General features: G+C 39.5%; 1 protein-coding gene across 8 annotated transcripts in view; it reads left to right on the top strand.

Annotated features, from left to right (window-relative positions):
- Positions 1 to 16,932, top strand: part of STX17 (syntaxin 17) — an 85,020-nt gene extending 68,088 nt beyond the window's left edge. For 6 of the 8 annotated variants that reach the window (XM_060154741.1, XM_060154742.1, XM_060154743.1 and 3 more), the window contains exons 7-8: positions 9,892 to 9,978; positions 10,726 to 16,932. In XM_060154741.1, coding sequence (XP_060010724.1) covers positions 9,892 to 9,978; positions 10,726 to 10,965 — 327 coding nt within the window. In that variant the 3' untranslated portion in view covers positions 10,966 to 16,932. The remainder of the gene's footprint in view (positions 1 to 9,891; positions 9,979 to 10,725) is intronic. The other 2 variants (XM_060154748.1, XM_060154747.1) reach the window with 2 other exon arrangements.
- The last annotated feature ends 1,785 nt before the right edge of the window (positions 16,933 to 18,717 follow it).

Raw genomic sequence — 18,717 nt, 5'->3', positions numbered from 1 at the left:
TTCTCCAATTATTCCAAAGGATTTTAGTGAAAAAAAAATTTTTTTTAATTGGAGTATAATTGCTTTACAATGTTGTGTTAGTTTCTGCTGTACAATGAAGTGAATCAGCTATATGTATACCTATATTCCCTTCCTCTTGGACCTCCCTCCAACCCACCCTCACCCCCCCACCATCCCACACGTCTAGGTCGTCACAGAGCACCAAGCTGAGCTTCCTGTGCATTATAGCATGTTCCCATTAGCTATCTATTTTATGCATAGTAGTGTATATATGTCAATCCTAATCTCCCAATTCGTCCCACCGTCTCCTTCCCCACCTGTGTCCATGTGTCCATTCTCTGTGTCTGCATCTCTATTCCTGCCTTGCATATAGGTTCATCTGTATACCATTTTTCTAGCTTTCACATATATGCGTTAATATACGATATTTGTTTTTTTTGCTTACTTCACTCTGTATGACAGACTCTAGGTCCATTCACATCTCTACAAATGACCCAATTTCGTTCCTTTTTATGGCTGAGTAATATTCCATTGTATATGTGTACCATATCTTCTTTATCCATTCATCTGTCATTGGACATTTAGGTTGTTTCCATGTTCTGGCTATTGTAAATAGTGCTACAATGAACACTGGGGCACATGTGTCCTTTTGAATTATGGTTCTCTTAGGTTATATGCCCAGTAGTGGGATTGCTGGGTCATATGGTAGTTCTATTTTTAGTTTTTTAAGGAACCTCCATACTGTTCTCCATAGTGGCTGTATCAATTTACATTCCCACCAACAGTGCAAAAGGGTTTCCTTTTCTCCACACCCTCTCCAGCATTTATTGTTTGTAGATCTTTTGATGATGGCCATTCTGACTGCTGTGAGGTGATACTTCATTGTAGTTTTGATTTGAATTTCTCTAATAATTAGTGATGTTGAGCATCTGTATATCTTCTTTGGTGAAAAGTCCGTTTAGGTCTTCTGCCCATTTTTTAATTGGGTTGTTTGTTTTTTTGATATTGAGCTCCATGAGCTATTTGTATATTTTGGAGATTAATCCTTTGTCAGTTGCTTCGTTTGCAAATATTTTCTCCCATTCTGAGGGTTGTCTTTTTGTCTTGTTTATGGTTTCCTTTGCTGTGCAAAAGTTTTGAAGTTTCATTAGGTCCCATTTGTTTATTTTTGTTTTTATTTTCGTTACTCTAAGAGGTGGGTCAAAAAAGATCTTGTTGTGGTTTTTGTCAGAGTGTTTCCTATGTTTTCTTCTAAGAGTTTTATAGTGTCCAGTCTTATATTTAGGTCTTTAATACATTTTGAGTTTATTTTTGTGTATGGTGTTAGGTAGTGTTCTAATTTCATTCTTTTACATGTATCTGTCCAGTTTTCCCAACACCACTTATGGAAGAGGCTGTCTTTTCTCCATTTTTTGTTCTTGTCTCCTTTGTCATAAATTAGGTGCCCATATGTGCGTGGGTTTCTCTCTGGGCTTTCTATCCTGTACCATTGATCTGTATTTCTGTTTTTGTGCCAGTACCATACTAACTTGATTATTGCTGCTTCATAGTATAGTTTGAAGTCAGGGAGCCTGATTCCTCCAGCTCCATTTTTCTTTCTCAAGATTGCTTTGCCTATTTGGCATTCTCAAGAATGACATTGGTAATTTGATAGGGATTGCACTGAGTATGTAGATTGCTTTGGGTAGTATAGTCATTTTCATGATATTGATTCTTCCAATACAAGAACATGGTATATTTCTTCATCTGTTTATGTCATCTTTGATTTCTTTCATCAGTGTTTTTTGTGTGGTTTTTTTGCCGTACACGGGCCTCTCACTGTTGTGGCCTCTCCCGTTGTGGAGCACAGGCCCTGGACGCGCAGGCTCAGCGGCCATGGCTCACGGGCCCAGCTGCTCCGCAGCATGTGGGATCTCTCCGGACCAGGGCACGAACCTGTGTCCCCTGCATCGGCAGGCAGACTCTCAACCACTGTGCCACCAGGGAAGCCCCTCATCAGTGTTTTATAGTTTTCTGAATACAGGTCTTTTTCCTCCTTAGGTAGGTTTGTTCCTAGGTATTTTATTTTTTTATTGCAATGGTAAATTGGATTGTTTCCTTAATTTCTCTTTCTGATTTTTCATTGTTGGTGTATAGGAATGCAAGAGATTTCTGTGCATTAATTTTGTATCCTGCAACCTTACCAAATTCATTGATTAGTTCTGGTAGTTTTCTGGTGGCATCTTTTGGATTTTCTATGTATAGTATCATGTCATCTGCAAACAGTGACAGTTTTACTTCTTCTTTTCCAATTGGTATTCCTTTTATTTCTTTTTCTTCTCTGAGTGCCTTGGCTAGGACTTCGAAAACTATGTTGAATAAGAGTGGCGAGAGTGACATCCTTGTCTTGTTCCTGAGCTTAGTGGAAATGCTTTCAGTTTTTCACGATTGAGAATGATGTTTGCTGTGTGTTTGTCATACATGGCCTATATTATGTTGAGGTAGGTTACCTCTATGCCCATTTTGTGGAGAGTTTTTAACATAAATCAGTGTTGAGTTTTGTCAAAAGCTTTTTCTGCATCTATTGAGATGATCACATGTTTTTTTTCCCTTAATTTGTTAATATGGTGTATCACATTGATTGATTTGCATATATTGAAAAATCCTTGCATTCCTGGGATAAACCCCACTTGATCATGGTGTATGATTCTTTTAATGTGTTGTTGGATTCTGTTTGCTAGTATTTTGTTGAGGATTTTTGCATCTATGTTCATCAGTGATAGTGGTCTGTAATTTTCTTTTTTGGGGATATCTTTGTCTGGTTTTGGTATCAGGGTGATGGTGGCCTCATAGAACGAATTTGGGAGTGTTCCTCCCTCTGCAATTTTTTGGAAGAGTTTGAGAAGGATGAGTGTTAGCTCTTCTCTAAATGTTTGATAGAATTCACCTGTGAAGCCATCTGGTCCTGGGCTTTGTTTGTTGGAAGATTTAATAACAGTTTCAATTTCATTACTTGTGATTGGTCTGTTTATATTTTCTAATTCTTCCTGGTTCAGTGTTAGAAAATTGTACCTTTTCAAGAATTTGTCCATTTCTTCAAGGTTGTCCATTTTATTGGCATATAGTTGTTTGTAGTAGTCTCTTATAATCCTTTGTATTTCTGCATTGTCTGTGATTTCTCCTTTTTCATTTATAATTTTATTGATTTGCATCTTCTCCCTTTTTTTCTTGATGAGTCTGGCTAAAGGTTTATCAATTTTGTTGATCTTCTCGAAGAACCAACTTTTAGTTTTATTGATCTTTGCTGTTGTTCTCTTTGTTTCTGTTTCATTTATTTCTGCTCTGACCTTTATGATTTCTTTCCTTCTACTGACTTTGGGTTTTCTTTGTTCTTTTTTCTCTAGTTGCTTTAGGTGTAAGTTTAGATTGTTTATTTGAGATTTTTCTTGTTTCTTGAGGTGAGATTGAATTGCTGTAAACTTCCTTCTTAGAACTGCTTTTGTTGAGTCCCGTAGGTTTTGGGTCGTTGTGTTTTCATTGTCATTTGTTTCTATGTATTTTTTTTATTTCCTCTTTGATTTCTTCAGTGATCTCTTGGTTATTCAGTAGTGCACTGTTTAGCCTCCATGTATTTGTGGAGTTTTTTTCCTGTAACATTTTTCCTGTAACTAATTTCTAATCCATAGTATTGTGGTCAGAAAAGATGCTTGGTACGATTTCAGTTTTCTTAAATTTTCCAAGGCTTGATTTGTGGCCCAAGATGTGGTCTGTCCTGGAGAATACTCCGTGTGCACTTGAGAAGAAAGTGTATTCTGCCACTTTCAGGTGGAATGCCCTATAAATATCAATTAAATCAATCTGGTCTATTGTGTCATTTAAAGCTTGTGTTTCCTTATTTATTTTCTGTCTGGATGATCTGTCCATTGGTGTAAGTGGGGTGTTGAATTCCCCTTCTCTTATTGTGTTACTGTGAATTGCCCCTTTTATGGTTGTTAGCGTTTGCCTCATGTATTGAGGTAGGTGCTCCTGTGTTGGGTGCATAAATATTTATAATTGTTATATCTTCTTCTTGGATTGATCCCTCGATCATTATGTAGTGTCCTTCCTTATCTCTTGTAACAGTCTTTATTTTAAAGTCTGTTTTATCTGATACAAGTACTGCTCCTCCTGCTTTCCTTTGATTTCCATTTGCATAGAATATCTTTTTCCAACCCTTCACTTTCAGTCTGTATGTGTCCCTAGGTCTGAAGCGGGTCTCTTGTAGACAGCATATATATGGGTCCTGTTTTTGTATCCATTCAGCCAGTCTGTGTCTTTTACATTCAAGGTTATTATTGAATGTATGTTCCTATTACCACTTTCTTAATTGTTTTGGGGTTATTTTTGTGGGTCTTTTTCTTCTCTTGTGTTTCCTGCCTAGAGAAGTTCCTTTAGCATTTGTAAAGCTGGGTTCGTGGTGCTGAATTCGCTTAGCTTTTGCTTCTCTGTAAAGCTTTTGATTTCTCCATCAAATCTGAATGAGATCCTTGCTGGGTAGAGTAATCTTGGTTGTGCGTTTTTCTCTTTCATCACTTTAAGAATATCCTGCCACTCCCTTCTGGCCTGCAGAAAAATCAGCTGGTAACCTTAGGGGGATTCCTTTGTATGTTATTTTTCGCTTTTCCCTTGCTGCTTTTAATATTTTTTCTTTGAATTTAATCTTTGTTTGTTTGTTTAATATGTGTCTTGGTGTGTTTCTCCTTGGATTTATCTTGTATGGGACTCTCTGTGCTTCCTGGACTTGGGTGACTATTTCCTTTCCCATGTTAGGGAAATTTTCCACTATAATCTCCTTGAATATTTTCTCAGACCCTTTCTTTTTCTCTTCTTCTTCTGGGACCCCTATAATTCAAATGTTGGTGTGTTTAGTGTTGTCCCAGAGGTCTCTGAGATTGTCTTCAATTCTTTTCATTCTTTTTTCTTTATTCTTCTCCTCAGCAGTTATTTCTACCATTCTGTCTTCCAGCTCACTTACTCATTCTTCTGCCTTAGTTATTCTGTTATTGATTCCTTCTAGTGTATTTTTCATTTCAGTTATTGTTTTGTTCATCTGTTTGTTTGTTCTTTAGTTCTTCTAGATCTTTGTTAAACATTTCTTGTATTTTCTCAATCCATGCCTCCATTCAATTTCAGAGATTCTGGATCATCTTTACTATCATTACTCTGAATTCTTTTTCAGGTAGGTTGCCTATTTCCTCTTCATTTATTTGGTCTTGTAGGTTTTTACCTTGTTCCTTCATCTGTGCCATATATTTTGTCATCCCTTTTTTTTTTTTTGGACAGGTGGGATTGTGTTCCTGTCTTACTGGTTGGTTGGCCTGAGGCTTCCAGCACTGGAGTTTGTAGGCTGTTGGGTAGAGCTGGGTCTTGGTGCCAAGATGAGGACCTCCAGGATACCTCACTCTGTTGAATATTCCCTGGGGTCTGATGTTCTCTGTTAGTTGAGTGGTTCGGACTCAGAGCTCCCACCGCAGGAGCTCAGGCCTGACCCCTGACTTGTGAACCTAGATCCCACAAGCCGTGCAGGATGGCACAAAAAAAGGAGCAGAACAATAAGAAAGAGTAAAAAATGAAATAAATTAGAAAACTAACAGATATGTTAGAAAAAAATTAAAATATAGATGAGGGTGTTCCCTGGTGGTGCAGTGGTTAGGAATCTACCTGCCAGTGCAAGGGACACAGGTTCAAGCCCTGGCCCAGGAAGATCCCACAGGCCATGGAGCAACTAAGCCCATGTGCCACAACTACTGAGCCTGTGCTCTAAAGCCTACGAGGCACAACTGCTGAGCCCATGCACCACAACTACTGAAGCCAGTGTGCCTAGAGCCCCTGCTCCACAACAAGAAAAGCCACCACAATGAGAACCACGCGCACTGCAACGAACAGTAGCCCCTGCTCGCCACAGCTAGAGAAAGCCCATGTGCAGCAACAAAGACCCAACGCAGCCAAAAATAATAAAATAAATAAATTTATCAAAAAAAATATATAGATGAAACAACAACCAGAATGTAAAACAATCACAATGGCAAAAAAGAGGAGAAAAAAAGAAGCCGGAAAAGGCCTTGGCTGTGGGGCATGGGGCTTAGGCAGGGGAAGGGTTTAGGTGATGGGCGGGACCTATGTTTAGGGCCCACAGGGCTGGAAAAGGAGGGGCCCAGGAGTGCCTCTGGCCTTGGAGGGCAGAGGACCAGGTCCAGGGCCCCAGCAGGATCCCTGGGCCTGAGCGGGTCAGGGATATGCTAGGCGTGTTCCCCCATCCTCCGATCCCAGAGCTTCCCTCCCTGTTAGCCTCTCTTCTTCCCCCCCACTCCTATGCCCCTAGGACCCATGTGGCCAGAGGGTGGCCCCAGAAGGCAGGGGACCAGACGTGGAAGTTCAACAGGCTTCCCAGGGCCGAGTGGGCAGGGGAAATGCCTGCAGCACTTCCCCTGATCCTCTGGTCCCAGAGGGTTCCCTGTCCACTGTCCACCTCTCCTCCTCTTCTCCCCACTCCATCCCTCCCACACCCCTAGGACCCATGCGGCCGGAGGGGGCACCAGAGGGCAGAGGACCAGGCTCAGGAGCCCAGCAGGCTTCCCGGGGCCCAAGTGGGCAGGGGAAACGCCCACCGCACCTCCCCTGGTCTTCCGAGCCCCTGAGGGTTCCTCCAGGCGTGGGAACCCCTCCCCTCACCCAGCCACCCCTCATGGGCACCGGTCCTGTCCAGCCTCCACTTCTCCTCCCCCCTCACTCCCCCCCACATCCTATCCCGTCGCTTGGGGGTTCCTCCTCCCATCTCCTTGGGCTTCAAGGTCCCCCACCAGCGTCCGGCAGGTGCCCTAGTTGTGGGAAGATGCGAACTCCGCATCCTCCCGTGCTGCCATCTTGACTCCATGCCCTTGGAAAAAAATATTAAAAACTTTTTTTTTTTTTTTTTTTTTTTTTGCGGTACGCGGGCCTCTCACTGCTGTGGCCTCTCCTATTGCGGAGCACAGGCTCCGGAAGCACAGGCTCAGCGGCCATGGCTCACGGGCCCAGCCGCTCCGCGGCATGTGGGATCTTCCCGGACCGGGGCACGAACCCGTGTCCCCTGCATCGGCAGGCAAACTCTCAACCACTGCGCCACCAGGGAAGCCCTATTAAAAACTTTTTTAAATTACACTTTATTGAAAAAAGGTCATAGAGCTTCAGTATCCAACCTTTTTAGAAAAAATCATTAAAAATATTTTTTCTCCTGAGGTCTTGAAATCACTCTTGGAGTATAGAAATGGCAATAATCCTGGCAGCCTGTACCATCGTGGCAGAATTATTTTGGGGCTGAGAGAAAGGAGACATGTTGCCTTTTCCCTCTACTCCTCAACTAGTCAAGATATGACGGTTGATATTTTATACCTGTGACTGATCTGCTAGCATAGGCTTTCTGGCAAGAACTGAAAATGTTGGGGGTGTCCCAAATAGAAATAACGACAGAAATCAAGACAAGCTGAATGTTACAAGCACTGGCACTCGATGCCTCTTTGGGTTGGAAAAAGAAAGCCAACATTTTTTTTTTGTTTTATTGTCTGAGGAAAATACAAATTGAATGAATGAATGAGTGAATGCTACGAGAGATTTAATGTTGTAGTGCCCCAGAAATTTTCAAGCATCACAGGAAAAAGTTTGATATATTTTTTGATAGAAAAGATGGGAGTTAAGCTTTCTTGGGAAGACAATGACTTTTCAAATTTTTACCCTCATACTCTACAGACACTGTCTCATTTTATCCTCAGTTCAGCTGTGTGAGGTGTAAGGATCATTATCCTCAGTTGGCAGATGAGAATACTGACACCTAGAGAGCTTGAGTAATTTGTCCAAGGGCGCACAGTGATAGTGCTGGGATTTGAACACAGGACATCTGACCAAAGGTTGTGCCCTTAATCCTATGGTGTATAGATACTAGTGGTTTTTAAAGTATGAGAATCATGGAGTTGCACCATCAGCGTCACCTGGGAACTCATTAGAAATGCAAATTCTCAGGCCTCATCCCAAGCCTGCTAAATCAAACTCTGGGGATGGGGCCCAGCAACCTGTGTTTTGAGAAGTCCTCCAGGTGATTCTGGTGCACACTCATGCATGAGAACCACTGTTGTATTTGCTCTGACAGAGATGTTGGAAGGAAAACTGATAAAGAACTTTTTTAGGGATTGTGTTAGAGATGTCAAGATAGTAGTGGAGAATATGGGAATGAAGGGATACCATGTAAAGCTCCAGTAGTGAAAAGGATATGAGAAGGGAAAGAATGTCATTGATACTGGTAGAAAGCAACTGTGGAGAAAAATTAGATGTGTTGTTTGGGTTTCATGTTCTCAAATGAAATGATTGGAATTAGAACAGTGTGTTAGTTATAATTGCTTCAGTATAAATGAAGAGGTCAGTTACATAAGGGCAATCAAATACTTCAGGATTAAAGTTGAATTATTTCACAGTCATTGTAGAAGTTGAAATTTAGCTGGGATCAAAGAGGGAATCTCTTCTTTTTTCTGTGTATTAAAAAAAACAAAAACTAAATAGTGTATATGTTGATGTGATTGTGGTTACGTGGGTTTATACATTTGTCAGAACTAATCAAAGTATATGCCCTAAAAATTGGCCGCGTATTATCATATGTAAATTCCGTATGAATAAGTTGATTTAAAAATGGGAGTGTGGGACTTCCCTGTGGCACAGTGGTTAAGAATCCACCTGCCAATGCAGGGGACACAGGTTCGAGCCCTGGTCCGGGAAGATCCCACGTGCCACGGAGCAACTAAGCCCGTGCACCACAGCTACTGAGCCTGTGCTCTAGAGCCCGTGAGCCACAACTACTGAGCCCATGTGCCACAACTAGTGAAGCCCGTGTGCCTAGAGCCCATGCTCCACAACAAGAAAAGCCACTGCAATGAGAAGCCCTTGCACCGCAATGAAGAGTAGCCCCCCGTCACCGCAACTGGAAAAAGCCCGCGCACAGCAGCAAAGACCCAAAACAGCCAAAAATAAATAAATAAAATTTTAATAAATAAAAAATAAATAAAAGTGTGTTCCTGTGTCAAGTAGTGAGTTCCTGTCACTGGAGGTGTTTGAGCAGAGATTCAGTAGCCACTTGTCAGAAGTGTAGTGAGGCTTCACACAGCTGAGGGGAAAATTGCACTCAATGACCTAAACATTCCTTCTACCCAGAGATTCCATGAGTTGCTGTTGTGTCAGCACAGGTGTTGCCTTTTTATGTAGAATGCTTTATTAATATGTTGGATCTGAAACATTTTAACTTGTCACGATTTTAAAATGTATTAAAGTGTACAGGTGTAAAACATGGGCCAAAAATAAAACATGGGACAGTAAATTCATTTACTACTCCCTAGTGCATATCACAGGTGGAACAATTTCATGGCAGATCAAGCCATATTATATTCTTATTCCTAAAATATAATAATTTGTGTTTATTGGATCAAGGGCATTTAACTCCTAAGGAAGTTTGCCTGTTTTAAACTGAAGCTTCAAAGAAGGTAAGTTAGAAAAGGCTTTTTGGTTTGATTTTGTTTTTGTTTTTTTCTGTAAAACCCAACATGACACGTAAATGCTTATTTAGATATTTTTCCTCCTGGAAAGTAGATTCATTTGGAGAATAATATGTTTGTATGTTTGATTGAATTTTAGTGTGAGATGCTTTTTCCTATAAAGGTGCCACCCTCATCTAATAATTAAGTTACCCTCTTTTTTTCATATGAGTGAATTTTACTTTCGACATCGTTTATCAGATGCTATTAAGACTGCAAGGCTGCAGTACCCAGGGCTCTGATTACAGGAATTAAAATAGTGTGTATTGGCTGACTGCTGCTCCCCAGCAGGGACGCTCACTCATAATTCCTTTGCATCTAGTCTCAGCAGGAGAAGATTGACAGCGTTGAAGACCATGTCAACAGTGCTGCTGTGAACGTTGAAGAGGGAACCAAAAACTTGGGGAAGGTAAGATTCTGCTCCTGCTGACAAATCAATGGTACTCTGGCTCTCAGGAATCCCTAGTATTAACCCAATTGATCTGCTCTCTTTAATGTTGAGGGAACCAGCAATTAAGAAAATAAGGAAGAAATGACACATAGGTAGTGCGAGAAATCAATGGCTCTTGTAATATTCTGCTCTAAGATTCATTCTGTTGGGAGAGAAATTTTTTCAAAGAGAATAAACTGAAGCCCTACTTTAAGGCATTTGGTGTTACAAGGGGATATTTGCAGGAGTTCAGGGAGAGGCATAGAGAGGGTTTCCAGAATCCAATAGGGGCAAAATTGTAAGGGTGTGACAGCACACATGGAGTGGGTCCATTTGTTTCCCATAGAATGTTGCTTTTAACCCCAGGTATTCGCACGAAATAATCTCTGCAATTTAAAAGCTTTGGGAGTATCTGTGGCTGCTGAAACTGTTTAAATAAGCCAGCTAGATAGTTAGTGGATTGATTGTTTTGTAAGTAAAATCAATTTATAGCAGTCTACTCTTTGTAGCTCATTTCTCTTAAGTTCTGAGATCTGGAGCAATTGTAGTACCTGTGGAATATTTTCTCCCCTCCCCTGACCCCAGAACGATCTCTAAGGTTAATTATGTACCACGAGTTAAAGAGGCATTGCCAGGAGTAATGAGAGGAAAATGCACATCACCACAGGGAGATATTCTCAACTCAATTTCTAAATTGAATTTTTTTTTTTTTTTTTTTTTTTACAGGCTGCAAAATACAAGCTGGCAGCTCTGCCTGTGGCAGGTGCACTCATCGGAGGAGTGGTGGGGGGTCCGATTGGCCTCCTTGCAGGCTTCAAAGTGGCAGGAATTGCAGCTGCACTTGGTGGTGGGGTGTTGGGCTTCACAGGTGGAAAATTGTTACAAAGAAAGAAACAGAAAATGATGGAGAAGCTCACTTCCAGCTGTCCAAATCTTCCCAGCCAAACTGACAAAAAATGCAGTTAAAAACCAAACTTCAGTATTACTGGCGCCAACATGTCTATCCTTTGCTGCTGTTGGACACTCAGTCAGCTTTTGGAACATGATTATATCAAAATAGTGGCTACAGATGCTCAAGTGGGATTGAACTGTGATAAGTGGATATATTTTGTTGTTTACTGGGGTGTTAATGGGGATGTTAGAGATTGAGGAGCCTGGACTGAGGGTGTGCAGTGTTTGTCAGGTAAAGTTTAAGGACTGCCAGGGAGCAGATTTTTTGCCTGGAAATGTGAAAACCCAACCATAACTTTGATAAGGATTTGTGATGTGTGAACATGTTGGGTTATGGAAGGATAGTTTTCAGAATAGTTTCTTCCATAACCCTGACTTGGAGACTCCAAAGGCTAAGCATATTGTAAATATGCTTCTTTATCTCCTAAATATAGTTTTTTTAGGCATTTTAGCAGAGAAAAGAATAGAAGTTCAGCAGCTTTTTATATCAAATAGGGAAATCAGGACCTAGCAAGGTGCATGAGTAAACTGCATAACGGAGTCCATTTGGTGAGCCCTATTGCAATTTGGTCTAACAATATTTTCAAGTGAAGGAAACAAATAGTGTAAGAAAATGGAAAGAGAGGCCCAAGTTCTCTTTCAGATATCTTAATTTATGACCCTGGCTTCTGCTCTGAACTCTTTTTTCTGCCTCTCTGTAAATAAAGAACACAGAGTCTCAAGTGGTAGACTTACAAAGCCAGTCACTAAGCTTGCTCTGTCAGCCTGTCTCTTAACACCTCAAATATCTAGTCCCCTCTACCTTCCCTCCCTTGTAATTTTGAAAAGTTCTTTGACTTATGGGGTGAATTCTACCCATGTGTAATGCAGACTTCTCTCATAATCTGTTTTTTTTTTAACATCTTTATTAGAGTATAATTGCTTTACAATGATGTGTCAGTTTCTGCTTTATAACAAATGTTTGGTTTTTTTTGTTGTTGTTTTTGTTTTGTTTGTTTTTTTTTTTGGTATTGGCTGCCATCTTTGTTCATCCTCTACTGTAACCTCTAGGTAAAAAAGAAAGTGAGAGAAAGAGGAGGTGTCGATTTCCAAATACTTCCAGCACTGTTAGACTTTGAGCTAAAAAAATAAGCAAGGGGGGAACACCAGATCATTTCCTGGGGCATCTTACAATTTCAGGGGGCTCATGTACTTGCCGTGCAGGGAGTGTTTGACCCTAAGTCTCTTAAGCTGGCACTTGGAGGAGCTAAGAACTAGCTTTCTACCTCACTTCTATTGCTACCATCCTTTTCCCCAGGCTTTGCTATCTCCTGTGATTCCTTCATTTTGCACAGCTGCTGTTTCTTCCCAAGAATGGCATTCATGCTTGCCTTTTCTCACATTCAAGGTTGATGATGGACAAAGCTTGATGCCAAAACTCAGTCCTGGTGGAGGATTTGTGGTGCTAATCTCAACACTTGACATTGACAGCAAGCATGGCTCAGCCCAACCCACTGTCTATCTCAAATAGCAGAAAAGTTTTAAATTTAGAAAAAAAGAACTTAAGATTATATAGGCAGCCTCATCCTGTACCCTCAACTGATTTGAAATAGGAAGGAACCACCTTTTGCCTTATTCTTTATTTTCTGAGGACAGAGGAAAGGGCACCTACACCACAGAAGATGTGAACTCTCTTCTCAGGAGCCAAATGGATTCATCGAGTAGTTGAATGGTTTATCACTTCTCTCTTGCTGAGTTTACTCTTAATAACTTTTATTGATTGCTACCTTTTACTTCTGTATCTAATCTAAAGAGACCTTTCTCTTTCATACTTTTTGCTTCTCACCAGTGAATTCCAATGAGGCAACCCACCATTTCTCATTGTTCTTAAATAACTGGAAAACATCAAGTATTGCTACCTGCTGACTCATATCTTTAATATAATACCAAGAAGGCAAGTACTTTGAGTAAGTGTCAGATTCTGATCCAGCATTTGATATGTGATCTTTATCCCAACCTGTAACGTTGGGATAAATACTTTTGGACTCCTTCTTTCTATATTTTCTGATCCTTGCTGTCCCTTTAACACAGGGCATTCAAACCAGAATGAGGATCGGAATTGCCCAGGGTGCTAATTTAAAACAAGATTCCTAAACTTCAGTCCCATGGGTTCTAATAATAGCCAATCTGGCCTGGTCAGCTAAAATTATAAATTTAAGATACAGTTATATCAAGATTCAGCAGTATTGTTGAATTCTGTAATTTCTAATATTCTACCCTTCAGCCAACCTAAAATTCTTATTCTGCCAACCTAAAATTGACTAGCTCACCGTCTTAACAGCAGTAGGGACTCATTATACTGTCAGGCTGGTTTTACCTCAAGACGTGAAGGAGAAAAGAGGCCTGTTATTGACCCTCACAGTTTGTTTTGGGAGCTCTCCTTTTTACTGAGCCAGTGTGCGACATCACTGTGGTATATGCTCATATAGGCCTTTGATTTTTACTACTCATCAGGATTTGAATATTACTCTAACAGTCTTCATGCTTAGGCAAGTTACAATCCTTTTAAAAAGTTTTATAATTTAAAATTATTTAGAAATTGTATCTAATTTCCCCATAATAGAACCTAATAGCCAACTTTTTGTAGAAATTCTAGATGTGCTTAAACAACTATAAATGATATACCTATAAACTATAAAGTGTTTAGAAGTATAAATTAGTCAATATAACACAGAAACCAATCTTAAAATAGAATTTAATGCCCTACAGTATCAGATTAAATTTATCTTCTCTATGATTCATGTCTTATTTTTATTGCAACAAGTCAGAAGGTAAGGAACACTTCAAGTTCTTAAAATTTACAGGGTCTCATTTGGATAAAGGCAGCATTCCTAAAACCTTTTTAATATAATAATCTGAGAATTTCTCTGTAGAGCAGAGACTTTGAAACTTTTTGGTTGTAATCCACAGTAAAAACTGCATTTATATCAAAACTCAGCATGTGCATTATGGAACAATACTTGCCATTATGTATAGTGTACTCTGATGTTTTTTATTGTTTCAGTTTTTTAAATATTCTAGTTGTAACCTACTAAATTGATTTCATAATCTACCAAAGGGTTTTTTGACCCTTAGTTTGGAAAAAAAAAAACAAACACCCTTATAGAGGAACTGATATTTATGGAGTATTTTCTGTTTGCCAGGCACTTCACTAGGCATTTTACAGGTAGGGAAACTGGGTCTCAGAGGAGGTAAATAATTTGCAGAGGGTTATTCAACTACAAATGGGTGAAGCCAGGATGTAAACTAGGTCTGTTGAACTACAAAAACTTTTGTTACTCTCATACTGTGTTGCTTCTGTGTATTAAAATTGAGATGGGCTATTCACTCTGCTTCACCCAAACACCCATATATTCTGTAAGGCAGGCTTGCTTTGAAATTACACATGCCATTCATTTGCACTTTTCTTAAAATCTTCTGTTTCCTCACCAAATGGCCAGCAGCCTCGAAGTTTTTAATGGTGGCCAACGCAGAAGTACGTAGTGCTGAATTTGGTCCTTAGACTATAAAATTAATAGTGTTTCCATCCCACCCACACATCCTACAGATTTCCTTATATTTGTGAGTCATAGCCATCACTTAAGCAGTGCTTTTTATATTGAATTTTAAAATAAACTTTAATATTTTTTAAAACAATCATAACCCATAGAATCAAATGATTATCCCTTAAAATGGTACCCTTGGGAGGCCATGCACTTACTGTAGTGATGCTAGTATTACTTAGAATATTTTTGAAACTCTTCTTTTGGAATTGCCTCTAAAGACATTTTACAAATCACATAAAAAAGCCATCTCAGTGTTTATCAGTCACAGACTATGCTCCCTTGTCCTTATGACCTCTTCTCTCTTCCTTCCTCAGTTTTGCTTTTCTTCTGCTGATTTAGCTCTCCTACCCACCTAAGCTGGAGCCAATAACCTAAGAAGCCCCAGAAAAGGGGTGTGCTGGCCAGAGTTCCCGGAGCAAGAACTTTCAGGTTATACTGAAGCCGCGTGCTGTATAGGGAGAGTTCTGCGAATCCAAAAACCTTCCTCTGTGGGCTGCCTGCCTGCCCGTAAGTGCCCTAAAGTAGTTTGCACAGGAGTAAGGACTGAATACTGGCGTTGTCTATCAATCACAAGAAGCTGTACATGAAATGTACAACATTTTTCTCCAGTGAAAGTCACAGAAGCCAAACCAAGCCATTCTTTGTGTTAACTTAGAAAAGTCATTTTCAGGGTCCCCCTTGCCCTTCGTTGCTGCCACATGACATCTTTGGGAGGAAGGATGAAGAAAAGCATGGGGAAATGGTTCTCCTGTGAAATGGGACATTTTCTTCTCATAATAAAGTATAACATGGCAGTGGCTATCAGGTACTTATGAGTGCTAGAGACTCTTTTTAAGTAGTCAGAGGCCTAATAAAAAGTAGGGAGGCTTCCCCCTAGCCTAAATTAATATGAACAGTTCAGGTTCTGTTTGTGTTTTGATTAACATTTCATGTTGTTTCTAACAAGATGTTCTCAACTATTTATATTCATTAATTTGACACCATTTCACAGAGACACGTCTTGGGTATTGTAAACAATCAGTGGTAGAAGATCCACATAGAGTCCATATTCCTGCCCTCAAAGGAATTACTTATTGTGGGAGACAAGAAAAACGTCTGTGCAATATTAACAACAGAAATAAATTCATATAGAAATGTAAAAGGTGTCAAAGGCAAATGATTTGCCCAAGATTAAAGCTAGTTAGCACAAAAGCTAGAATTATAGCCATGGTCTAAGAAAAAAAAATCCACAAAGTAATTTAACTGAGTTTGTTACACCATATCAGGTTGCCCGCTGAAGCCTGTGGTCTTTCAGACCAGCTTTAACATTCCAAATCAGTCAACAGCTATAGTGGAAAGAGAATTGGATGGGGAATCAGGAGATCAGAGTTTTACTTGTGGCTTTGTCACTTTTACTCAAGCGTGGCTCCTTTCTCCCATTCTAGCCAGGGAGCCTCCATTCTTTATATCTAGCCTCTTACTGGGTCTTGTTAATTGTTTGAATATTAGTTGCGTTCATTTCTTAAATATATTCATAACCATCACTCTAGTAAAAGACTTTATTACCTCACATCCCCTACCTCATCTTCCCCAACTTTAGGCCATTCCCCACATCATTGCCCCAAGAACTGTCTTTCATTTTTCTGCTGAAATATTTTCAGCAGATCCTGTTGAATACCTGATAAAGTTCAGCCTTCCACATACTGGCCCCAGCTTTGTCTCTTCATATTCACTACTCAACCATCTGACAATGCCACTGAAAATCAGAAATTCCGTAAGAATGATTTTAAGCTTTTTCTATGGTGAAGGTACAAACTGGTAATAAACTATGTTTATGTTTTTTTCCAGACTAAAGCAATTTCTGTAATACTACATTTTACAAAACTAGTCAGCTGAGTTTTGTTTAAGCTCTTGAACAAGTCTAGAAGTTGTTTCCTAAGGAGAAGAAATCTTTTGTCCCCTCAGAGGAAATTACATTCAATTTCTTAACCTCCAAAACAATGTCAGTCTTGTCACCTGTACATTGGATAGCCAAAGCATGAAGATTTTAATTTAGCAGCATAGATACTCCAGACTTGAATGGACCATTGTCCAGCTCCTGTGAGAAACTTGACTAATAAATATTTGAGGAAATTACTCAAGTACATACATACATGTTATCCATACATTTCTCAAGTACTTGAGATTGTCTTTTATTAAGGTTAATCACTAAAAAAGATGTTTACCAAGAGTTCTTTAATTAACCCCCTAAAGATGTTTTCCATTTTATTGTTAAAACCCTTGGTGTTAGCAAGGTTCAGCACAAAAAAAGGCCCAATGGTGAGAATTTCTACAAATTATGTAAAGCTTACTGAATTCGCTTTTTATGTTGCTGAGTGGTGCTTATATGAGGAAACATGCAATAAATTCATTCAACAAACGTTTAACTGAATGCCTGTTGTATGTTGAGTGTCAGTGCCATACGTAGAAAAATATTAGACCTGTAGGATCTACCCATGTAAACCATTCAGGCTAATGAATTCAGATACTCAAAGCAAGTAAATCACAGTAAAACATGGTAAGTACCCTAAAAGAAGAGCAAAGTAATATGAGGACACAGAGAATGGAGTGACTCTTTCTGCCTGGAAAAGACGGGAAGGCTTTGTGGAACAGGTGGTATTTGAACAGTACTCTATAAAGAAGAATCTGCCTGACTGAAGACCAGGTTTGTGAGCTTTCAAGTGGTAAAGGAATTGCTCGTACAGAGGGTTCAAAACATGAACGAATATTCATGTTTTAGTGTGCTTAGAGAAAACAAAGGAATGGGAATGATGAAGCTGGTTAGATGAAAATACAGGCTATGGTAGTTTTCATACGTGTATGTGTATATGTATTTAATATGTATATATTTTTGTATATAATAATTCTTTGTTTAAAGGGATTAATGTATTGCTTTGTGTCAAGTCTGTTATAAGCCTCTGAGTTCTTCCTTTTGCCTTCGTTGCCAGGGAAGTTAGTAATAAACCTCACATTTGCCTGGACTCTTGGTATATTTGGCATATTTGCTTTTCTTTCCCACATGTAAGAAATGATTTGTGCTTTCTTGCCTCTGCTGTAAGATCCCCTGCTTGACATTGAATGCCTGCTTTCTTCCTATCCTGTTATTCATTCCATAAATATTTATTGAAAACCCACTGAGAAAATAGTCATGAAATTTACTTTTGCCTTTTAGTGTCCAAGACCTTCATGGTCCAGTTTTCCATCTCTCTATGAATATTTCTTGACAACTGCAATTCAGTGGCTTCCATTTTCACTTGGGGCTAATTCTGCAATGTTTTACAACTTCATAGGTATAAAATTCTTTCATTTGTGCTAGTGTGATCTCCATAACTAGAATGTAAGCTTCTTACAGGGAAGGGACCTATCATCTGCTTCTTAGAGTATTTTATAACACAAAGTACAGTGATGAGAAGGGGAAAAGAAACTACACCCCTATCAGTGACTCCATGATGGTGAGTGATAAGGTCATGGCATGTGTGTTCTGCTGTTTTCAGGGATACGTACTGAAATGTTAAAAAGCTTTCTAAGACGTATCAAACCTTTGCTCAGTCCTCACTTTTGTATATTAACATAGGAATGAATGAAGCAAAAGAAGAAATCTGGATAACATCTCTAAGACTTGGAAGTCATGAATTGAAAATTTCAGAATTTGGAGGTAAAGACATTTCAATCTCTTTTTCCAATTAAAAGTCATGACTTGGAAGAGAGAGGATATGAATCACTGAAGAAATGATGTGGGAAAATTGTGTTATTTTCTGTCTTACCATAAGATTAGTGGGCTCAGAATTATTAGGGACCCAAGAAGGCTTTATAATCTGATGGTCTAGTATTGAAACAGAATAGTGGCAGGAATTTAAATGGTTTCTCAGGCAAATAGATTGGAATTAGGCAAGGGCAAGGTTCAAGTTAAGAGGTAGGCATTTGACAGGATTTGAACCAAGTTTTCTAATACTCAGATTCATGTACTTATTCCACCAAACAGCCTCTCAGTGTGTTAATAGGAATGAAAAGGAATAAAGTGCTCGTCACTTACTAATTCTCCATAGAATTAGTCCATAGGTGTTATTTCCCTTTCTTTCCTCTCTAGGTTTTATTTTTCATAACAGATTGCTGCCTCTTATTTGGGTGAGGATGGGGGCCAACAACTCAGGGCTTCCTTAGTGTT

This window comes from Lagenorhynchus albirostris, chromosome 7, assembly GCF_949774975.1.
Source record: "Lagenorhynchus albirostris chromosome 7, mLagAlb1.1, whole genome shotgun sequence".
In the NCBI taxonomy this organism is placed as follows: Eukaryota; Metazoa; Chordata; class Mammalia; order Artiodactyla; family Delphinidae; genus Lagenorhynchus; species Lagenorhynchus albirostris.
Note: the sequence above shows the minus strand (reverse complement) of the source record. Positions and strands in the feature narration are given on the sequence as shown.